The 9,784-nt window shown below is 50.8% G+C and overlaps 1 protein-coding gene across 1 annotated transcript in view; it reads left to right on the forward strand.

Annotated features, from left to right (window-relative positions):
* The first annotated feature begins 3,929 nt into the window (after window positions 1-3,929).
* The window catches only part of LOC103894252 (sulfotransferase 1 family member D1), a 10,654-nt gene continuing 4,799 nt past the window's right edge, over window positions 3,930-9,784 (forward strand). The window contains exon 1 of the mRNA XM_009273595.1: window positions 3,930-3,945. Within this exon, the coding sequence (XP_009271870.1) occupies window positions 3,930-3,945 (16 nt within the window). The remainder of the gene's footprint in view (window positions 3,946-9,784) is intronic.

The following is a 9,784-nucleotide window of genomic DNA, read 5'->3' on the forward strand; positions in this document are numbered from 1 at the left end:
TGCGCGCTCTGCAGGGAGAGCTGACCAGAAGGGACAGAGTCCTGGAGTGGGGAGGTTGTGTTGATACTCTGATAAAACCCAGCTATAGTATATCGAAAGAAAGAGAGCGCTGCCTGTTACAGTCATCAGAGGTGGCTTGGCTGTGCCCAAACAAACATTCCTGCTGGGCAGGGAGACAATGAACCCATGACTAGACAGCTCCTCCTCCTTCCAAAGAGGAAAACTTTGATGATCAAAAGCCCAGCCTGCCTCGTTTTACCAAAGATGGGGAGGGCTTTCAGCCCTGCAGCTCAGACTTCCTGCACAGACCAAAAAAGTAAATAAGTAGCTTAAAACCTGCTGTTAAGATTCCTTGAAATAAGAGGTGAGCTCAGCTCCCACGCAGCCCCTGCCCGCTCTGCAGGGAGAGCTGACCAGAAGGGACAGAGTCCTGGAGTGGGGAGGTTGTGTTGATACTCTGATAAACCCAGCTGATAGTATATCGAAAGAAAGAGAGCGCTGCCTGTTACAGTCATCAGAGGTGAGGCTTGGCTGTGCCCAAACAAACATTCCTGCTGGGCAGGGAATCAATGAACCCATGACTAGACAGCTCCTCCTCCTTCCAAAGAGGAAAACTTTGATGATCAAAAGCCCAGCCTGCCTCGTTTTACCAAAGATGGGGAGGGCTTTCAGCCCTGCTTTTGAGGTGGGAGTGGGAATTTTGGGGTGCTCCTGTCCATCAAAGGCAGCCTCACAGCAAGTCAAGGGAGCGCAAGTAGTGCAGCTGGTTTGAAGAAAGACAACTTGGATGGTCAGCAGCTGAAGAGCTGAGGCAGCTCCTGGTCTGACACGTCTTGCTGATGCACCTTGCCCACGTGGTGAGCCTGCCATGGGACATCCCTGCCTGACAGGATGAAGCAGATGGGAAGAAGGAGCACCCCTGTTCCTGCCTGGGATGCCGGGTCATGTCTGGTGCACACCCACACAACTATGCTTTGTGCCTGTGAGTTTACATTTACAACAGGGGTTTCACTGAAAAATTGGGAGCTCTCCTGTCACTTGGGAAGGTGCCAAATGAGAAAATAGAAATGTGGACTAAAGACCTTGAAACCAACTCTTTTCCTTATCTGGATAAACTCAGGGAGATCAGGAGGTTGGTTGGCAGAGCTTTTGGTGGCACAGGGAGGCTGACAGCCACGTATGAAGTGCAACACCAGAGCAGGGTGGCTGGCTGGCCAGGGGTGGCAGGGGCTTTCTGGACAAACTCTTGGGAAATGTTGCCAGCAGGCTACAAGGAAATGAAGCTAGTGGGATTATTCGTGTGCTTCTGCACAAACCCCGAGAGTCTAAGGAACAAGCACACTAGGACAAAGCGCAGTAGATGGGAGGAAGGGGGTTGGTGGGGCAGTAATGTGGAGATATAAAGGACACAGATATGGCAGAAGGACCTGTGCCAGGGTGAAGTGGGAGTATGTATTAAATCCTAAAGTCATATCAATTAACCATCTTACAGGAGAGGAGCTGGATCCCTAGAGACCCAATTGTTGGAAGAAAAGTGGTGAGAGCACCTTCAGCTTCAGAGTATGACTGCTTGGCTTCTGCCGAATAAAATAAAATAACAGAGAAGGAGGTGGTAGAGGAGCCAGTGAGTGCAATACTGAAGCTTTCCAAGGAGCACACACACAGCACATTTAATTAGTTGAAATGGGGCAGCACAACAGCAGCCTTCATAAACTCACACTGGCAGGACAACATCTGCTGTGTTGGTCCACCTTCCCCTGCCTCACCCCCATGCCAGGATCAGGCAGGCTGTCCCAAGCATCCTCCCACTTCTGAACATGGCTTGCCCTAAAACTGCTGGAGACAGAGCTGGCTGGAGCCCCAGTGCAGTGAAGTTCCCCATGCACTTTCAGCAGGGAGAGCTTGAAAGGAGCTTGGAGCAGCTGGAGGAGCTGTAGGCAGGGAGACAAGGAGCTCCTCAAGGACCTCAAGGCATGGACAGAGCAGACCACGGTCCCAGCATAGCATTAGCTGCAGCAGAGGCCGGGAGCAGGAGTCCCTGTGAAGGTGCAGTGACCAGGAGTTGGGGATGAGCCTTCTCATTTCTGTTTTGTTTCTCTGGTTACTTTATATTTTCCCTATTAAAAATGTTAACTTAATTCCAGAAGCATGGAGCTGCTGTTCCAAATCTGTATTGCTTTTGTCTAAACAAGTGGCTTTCTTGATTTAAAAAAAAAAGACTTTTTGGGGAGGTGGTCTCATCTGGGCAATGCTTTCTGAGTCACCCCCTAATAGCAGAATTGTTCCAGCTCAGCAGCCAAAGGGGCTTGGACTGTTCTCAAGCCATGGAGGGTGGCAGCTGTAGAGAGGGAAGAGCTGTTTGTGGGAAGGGTGTTGGTGAGCAGTCCCTCATCCCTTGGGGTACCTGAACTGTCTGTTAAATTGCAAAACTGGGGGACACTGCCGGAGGATTGCTGTTTAAGCTTCACTGCCTCCTGCTCCTAAGCACTACCTGAAAGAGAAGCCGTTTGCAAACAGATCAGGGTGTCAGAAAAGCACCTTTAACCAGAAATGGGTCCTTTAAGCTTTTAGTTGTGTTTTTTAAGATCAGTTCAACACAGGACAGTACGAAGGACACAAATTTTGGGGCTTATTTTAGGTAGACTGATGTCTTCAGGAGGTAGTTGATGTTGCTCTGATTGTAGGGGACATGGCAATCTCTTTGTCTGAGCCCATGGTGGGTTTTGTTTGGAGAAACCACCAGGGTTGCATCCTTTGTGGATCTGAAACAGTAACTGAAGTGGATGGTAGCTCTGGGCATGGTCTGAGCTTGATGGTCTGGCAGAGATGCGTTCCGTGGGCCAACAGAAGTTAATCACGATGTCTAAAATTGAAGGGGCTTTTAACAAAAAAGACTTGTTGCATGCGGGGAGGTGAAATGCTTTTATTCTCTTCAGGTGAGAAGGTATCATTTGTGGTTTGTGTGGGCCAAATGCCGAATGGTTTTGTTAAACAGAGGGCACTCAATATCTTGCCCAGGGGGAAAAAAGGCCAGCCAGCTGCTCAGGCTCTGCCTTCTGGCTCTGGATCAGCAGAATTACTTTTTCCCGGAAACTCTTTAGGACAGTCGCAGTTCACTAGCCAGAGGGGTGCTTGGAAAAGAGGATGGCCAAAAGTAATTCTGTAAGGATGTCCTTGCTACAGTTGAGCAGAGGCCGTGTGCGGCTCTGGCTGGCGGGAGTGGCTGGAACCGGCTGGAAGTGCATATCATGAGCTCGAGTCCTGCACCCTGCCTCTTGATACAGCAGTGAGCAGCTTGAATCCACCTCACCATCATGTCAGCCCTCCTCCTCACGCCTTGGCTGCACAGGAGGTATTGGACACAGTCCAGAGTGGTTTATGTTGCAGAGTTAAAATTTGCAGTGAGCAAAGCTGCGGTGGTTAAGCGGTGTTTCTTTCCCCGTCTCTCCCAGTACTGCCTCTTGGTGCTTTAGGCGCCCTTCCTCACTCTGTCTGGGATGTGCTTCTGTCTTTGAAGGTTCTTTCTTTTATATTCTGTATCCAACCTGACTCCTTCTGCCTGACCGGGTTATCCGTTTCCCCCAACGCACTTGGGAGACAGAGATCGTTTGTAACAATTGCAAGACTTTTCCTTAGTTAAATTAGGCTTCCTGGGACATGACGCATGAGAAGCCATCAGCAGAACGCATGCAGCACGTCCACGCTGCTCTGGCTTCTCAGGAGTGGCAATGGCTTTGCTATGGCATTTCCTTAGGAGGACATGATGTGCTCTGCCATATGCAGTGGTGACAAACTGGTCCCTCTTTCCATGCCTGGGGACACAGTGTGTTGGTGAGGTGGAAGGGCGCTCAGCCAACAAGTTTCACGGTATTGATGCAGTTTTGCAGAGTTGGATCTCCTTGTAACATCATTGTAAGAGGAAATTTATAATGCTGTGTCCCAAAGGTACCCTTTAAAGCACCAGCTATTTTAACACTGGGAAGTCACATAAGCATTTTGAGAGGTCTGTGCAGTATTTCTTTTTTAGCAGTTACTTCATTAAAGATCTTAGGAGCTGGAAGTCCTTGTAATATCAGTCACATGCTGTTCCCAAAGTTTGAATGAAAGCCGTATTACTGACACTTGGCCAGAAGTGGTTTTGCTGATGCTGTTCCAGCTGTAAGTAGTATATTTACAGCTCAAACTTAGGGAAGCCAAGGACTGCCGTAATGGCAGTGGGACCTCTGAGCGGGTAACTTGTAGGAAAACTCTGGTAGAAGTCTTGTTAAACTTTCTACTGCTTGTATTTTTCTCATGAGAGTGATAGATAGGAGCTGGTTTTGTGGAGGAATAGGAGAAGAGAGCAGCCAAAAATAGCAAAAATTAAGTGGGGGGAGGTGGGAAGCCAAAATGGGGCTTTTGGGGCTCTACCACTCGTATATAAGTTGACTGGAAAGCCATAAGGGTAAATGCAATTCAAAGGTTAAATGACCCTTCAAAAAGCAAGGTCACGCAGCATTTAAATCGCCTGCTGGAGAGCAGCCTCTTCTCTGTGCTCCTGTAAATCATCTACCATTAACAGGGGAAACATAAGTCCATGAATACACATAAAAGCGCAATCGCTTTGAGAAGAGCTGGCATGAGTTCCTGCTCACATGTGCAGCGGGTGACACTTCGGCCACCGACAGGCTCATGGGACACCCCCGTCTGGCATCCTAGTCCTTGTCCTCACCATCAATGCTGCCAGCGGAGGGAAAGGTGCTCCAAGAAAACAATAGACAAACATACATAGATAGGTGTTTGATATGATTTACACCAATAAATCAAATAGGAGGGTGTAAAATGAAATAATGGACAAGTTGAATGGTGGTTCTTGTGCTGATTTTCTGGGAGGTGGCTTCTTCAACCTGCTGCACACATTACTGTAAATGTGACAGTAACTTTAAACTAAAAATAACCCAAGAAGCTCAAACATGAGAAGAAAAGAGAACACAAGAAGAGCTGCTTCAGGGTACAGCCTGATAAGCTAAGAGCATTTCCATTGTCACAAAGTAGCTTTTCCCATAAAAAGCAGATTAGAGCAAGTTGTTCAGAAAATGGTGGGACTACATTGCTTTGAATCAAGAGCTTCTCCTTGGAGCTGGTCTTCTGCTCAGCAACAAGTGGCTGCAGAGGCACCGTCAGAAATCGTTTTCCCTGGCCAAGAGGATGGGCCATGAGAGTACAATTGAATTTCCTTTTCCTTGGCAAACTAATCCCTGCAGCACCGAGGAGGTACTTTGCTCAGGTTTTGCTGGATTTCCCCAGTTCCAGCCACTCCAATGCCATCACCTCCCTGCCAGACTTCAGGAAGGGCTTTCTGATTTTTTGCAGAAGTTGAATCAAAGGAGAATCACCAAACCCACCTCAAATCAGCGCGGCCAAAGGTAATCGCTCCCCAAACCTTGCTCTCAGTGCACAAGCCTTCATGGGTTAACTGTCACACATTGGTTCATAAAATGCAATTTTGTTAGAAAACATTTATGTTAGCAGCTGCACCGGCAAGGTTACTACCAAAATATCCTTCTGGGCTTTGGGTTTTTCACAGTCTTTGTTCGTTGGTGGTTTGTTTGTTTTGTTGTTGTGGTTTTCGTTTTGTTTTTTTTTTTTTTAAATCTTCATCCTGTTCTAAATAGGGGAGTGATTCATTCCTCTTTTTCTGTTTAATTTTGCTTCAGCCTACCATTTTCTGTTTCAGAGGGCAGGAAAACTCCTGGTTCGGTCATAACAGAAGGAAACTGTGACTGTATAAGCTTGGCCCGTGGAAGACAGAACTAGACCTGTTTGTACCTTATTTAGCATAAATAGATTCTGTGTAAGGCTGGCATATAACTCTTGAAAGAACAAAACCAATGAAGTCACTACAACATGAACTACCTTGAAATTACCTATAGCTGAACTGACTTGCCCTATAGGTCCCTGATTTTGCTGAAGGGGCAGTGGTTATCTTACAGCAGGCACAAACTGATGGGGATGGCAATAAGGAAAAATAAATTGATGCAGCAGCAGTTACTGAACACAGTTTGAGGCCACATGGCTCTACTTTCAAGAAACAGGTTTCTTCCCTGCTAGAATTAAGTACAAATACTTCTTGAGCTAGACATAGTGAGAATCATCTTCCTGTATCAAAATGACTTAGGGAATTACCAATTAAAAGCTCAGTGTGGTGAAAAGGGTGAGGGCCTCTACAGGTTAACACACAGGATCAGCTACCCAACCAAATACAGCCACTATAAGAAAGGAGTTTTTCTAACCATGACACTTAATTTAGTCTGTTTGCAGGTTTTGAACAACTTTGGGCAACAAGCTTCGGGGCTTTTTTGAAATGCAAACAGCAATATTTGTATTTGCTAATTGCACCGGGTGGTTTTGCCAGGGGACTGCTCTTGCAAGTGGGAAAGAAGCTGTTATGAGTAGCACTAGGCACACAAAGCTGCCATTTACATTTTCCACGTAGTTATTCACTCTTCTAAGCCCTCGGTTGTTCTGCACTGATGTACTTTTGCCACTGGAAGCCGCAGGGCAAATGAGAAGCATTGGGCCAGGAGCACCTCTGAGTCTCTCAGCCCTGGCGAGCGTAAGGGCTGTGCTGGTGGCAACCGGGGCCGTCCCAGCTCTTCTGTGGGGACTGCCCTGGGGGGGGAAAGTGCACCCTGACGAGTCTGATCCTGCCCCAAACCTCTCTGATTTCAGAAATGGTTTGCTGTTAATGCATTGCTTGGGAATTGTGGAAACGCAGGATAAAACACAAGTCGTGTTGATACAAATGCTGTGAGGAGAAGGAAGGACATTTAGTTCTTGCCTGTAACTATAAACTACTTTTAAAACTACATGCAGTTATAAAATTGCATGTGCTATGAAGGGGAACGAATTATTTGCGTGAAGACGAGGCGCCCAGAAGGCAGGAATCTGAGTCTGTGTCATCCCCTAGGGAAGTCTTGGGGAAAAAAAGGGAACATTGGGAGAGACAAAATGTGGTGAGAGGCAGGTAATGGGGTGGAGGGGGCTGTGTTAGATGACAGGGGCAAGGCAGAAGCTGTTCTGGAGGAATAGAGAGATGGAAATCAGTTTTCTCTTGCAAATAAAGTATGTCACACATCCATTGATCTCCCCTCTCTGTTAGCCCATGTGTGACACCCCTCGTTTGCCTGGATTTGGTGCTCGATGCACAGCCCTGACTGCTGTTGAAAGGATTGAATCCATCAGCCAGGAAGCATAACGATGCCATGGGGTTTTAGCCAATTCTTGGAAGAATGGGTATGAAAGCAGGTCTGCTCCTGTTTCCGTTTGAAGCGCTCGGGAAGATGAAAGCGTCACAGCTCTTCAATTCAACAGTGCTGGGTGTCCTGCATGTGTCCCCCCGTGTCACCGACAGCCCTCTGTGAGGGGCTGGCTCCAGCGGCCCTCCCTTCTCCCAGGCACACACTTGTTCCCACACCTTCCCCGTCCTCACCCGGCCCCTCGCACCTACCTCTGTTACCCTACGGCCTCAGGAATGGCTTCCTGGGCTCCCACCTGGCCTCGTACCTGACAGAGTCACTCTCCCCGTCTGTTTTTTCACGAGGAAGCCCCAGCAAGGGGCAGAGCCAAGCGTGGAGCTGCCCAAGGAGCCATCCTTGTGCCAGCTCTATGCCACGGTCCTGGGGTGCCGAGGCCCAAAGCCCGGGGCGTTGGTATTGGCGTCACACCTTACTGGGACCCTCCAGCTCGCTGCCCACCCCTGTGCCTGTGGGTTCTTCCCCCTTTTCTCCAGCCAGGCTCTCTGCTAGTGTCAGGGGCGCTGCAGGATTTCCAGCCCATCCCCAGGGAATGTCCCAGCTGATGCCTGCAGCTCGTACCTTGTGTCGGCATCCTGGTGCTGGGAAAGGTGCTCAGAAGGGTTCAGGGGAGAGAGACCCTCCAGGTGGGGAGGGTTTGGGCCATGGGTCCCATGCCTGGAGCGCCCAGGGAGCCAAGAGTGCAGTTCCTCTCCGCACTGATGCAACCAACATGGACCTTGTTCCTGCAGCTCTGGGATGAGACCCCAGCACCCAGCACGGCCCATAGCGCATCCTGCTGCAGGGTGAGCCGAGGGTCTGGGCGATGCCCCACCGTGCCCTGGCAGTGGGGCGCTGCTGGAGGGGGTGCCCAGGAAGATGAGAGAGGACCAGAGGATGCTCAGGCTGCAGCAGAAGCTGTCCTGGGCGAGGCAGGAATGGGATGGGGTCAACGGGCAGGAGCGGCTCAGGGGGTGGGGAGAAGTAAGGTGGGGACTGGGTTCCACAAGGTGTGGAACCCCACTGGAGGCTGGGGGTCCGGTCGCGTTGGTCCCCCAGCTTGGAAGGCCGGCCTGCACCAGGCCGAACTCAACGTCTGAGGTAGTCTCTGGGGGCAAAGGCACGTTTCACACCGTCTTTGCGTGTCCAACACTTTCTTCGAGGTGTGTACAACAGCCGGAATAGTCATTAACTCAGTCCATATTTAGACAATGTACAATTATGACAGTTCATATTCAAGTTACGACAGTGATTGATCTACAACCCTGTCAAAAGCCATGTTCATTTGAACAAGCACAAGCTGTAATGAATCGGAGCAGAAATGAACTGGAGCTGGAGCCACAGACCAACTGGAGATGGAACCAAACTGGAGCTGCAAATAAGCTGGAGCCGAAATGAAACCGGAGAAGATAAAACCCAACTGGAGCCTAAAACGTGCTGGAAGCAAGAACAAGCTGGAGCCATCCATGAGCTGGACCTGAAACAAACCGTGGGCCGAAACAAATGACCTGAAGCTGCAAATGAGCTGGAGCCGTCCACGAGCTGGGGCAGAAACAAAATAAAACGGGGGCAGAAGCAACCAACCTGAAGCCGCAACTGAGCTGGAGCTGTGAAGTCCCTGCAGCATCTCCAGGTGGGTGGGTGGGTGCAGGCAGGGCTGTCCCCAGCCAGGAGCAGGGGCATGTGGAGGGCAGGTAGCAGCAGCATCCTCGAGCAGGCAGCCCAGCTTCTTCTTGGGGGATCCATACCCCACGTGGGTCTTTCCGGTGGGGGTGGCTCCTGGCGTGGCTGGGGCTCCTCCATCCATCCATCTATCTGTCCATCCCTGCACAGGGAGAGATGTGGGACAGTCAGAGCTCCTGGTGGCATGGCACGGTCCAAAGAGCCCTCAGAGCTGCTGCCCCTGCAAACCCTGCTGCCTCCCGGGCACAGGTAGCTCTTCCTGGCCCCTTGCCAGTGCTTTCAGCAGTGGCTCCCCAGTGCTGCACACCCTCAACGGGAGGGGAAGGAGAAATAGGGACGGGACACCAGAAACGTCCCATTTCTCCCCAGGAGAGAGCCAGGATCTGGCTGAAAACCCACCCACCCTGTGCAGCAGCAGCAGTAGCACAGACCAACGACCAGTAGCCCCCAGCTGGGGCTGGCACTGCACCAGTGCCAGCAGGATCTGAGCAGGACCCCGACAGTGCCCACTAGCCCTGAGGGACATGCACCAGCACCCATGGCAACCCACTGGCACTGCCCCGCTGGCGCCGGGACCCCTCTTTCCCCCCAAGGGCCCCATGGGGGGCCCTGCCAGGGGATGGTACCCACCCTCCTGATCCCTCGGCGGCCCTGCCAGCAGGATGAGGGGCAAAGCCAAAGTGTCCCGAGCACAAAACCACTCTCTGACCTACAGCCAGGCCCGGCTCCCTCACGCCCACTCGGTCCTGGCGCCCCTGGGGCACATCAGCCCCCGGCACCCCGCTCCTACAGCTGGGGACATGACCCATGACCCCTGCCCGCCCCTC

The sequence above is a fragment of the Aptenodytes forsteri genome, unplaced genomic scaffold (assembly GCF_000699145.1).
Source record: "Aptenodytes forsteri isolate BGI_AS27 unplaced genomic scaffold, ASM69914v1 Scaffold93, whole genome shotgun sequence".
Taxonomy (NCBI): Eukaryota; Metazoa; Chordata; class Aves; order Sphenisciformes; family Spheniscidae; genus Aptenodytes; species Aptenodytes forsteri.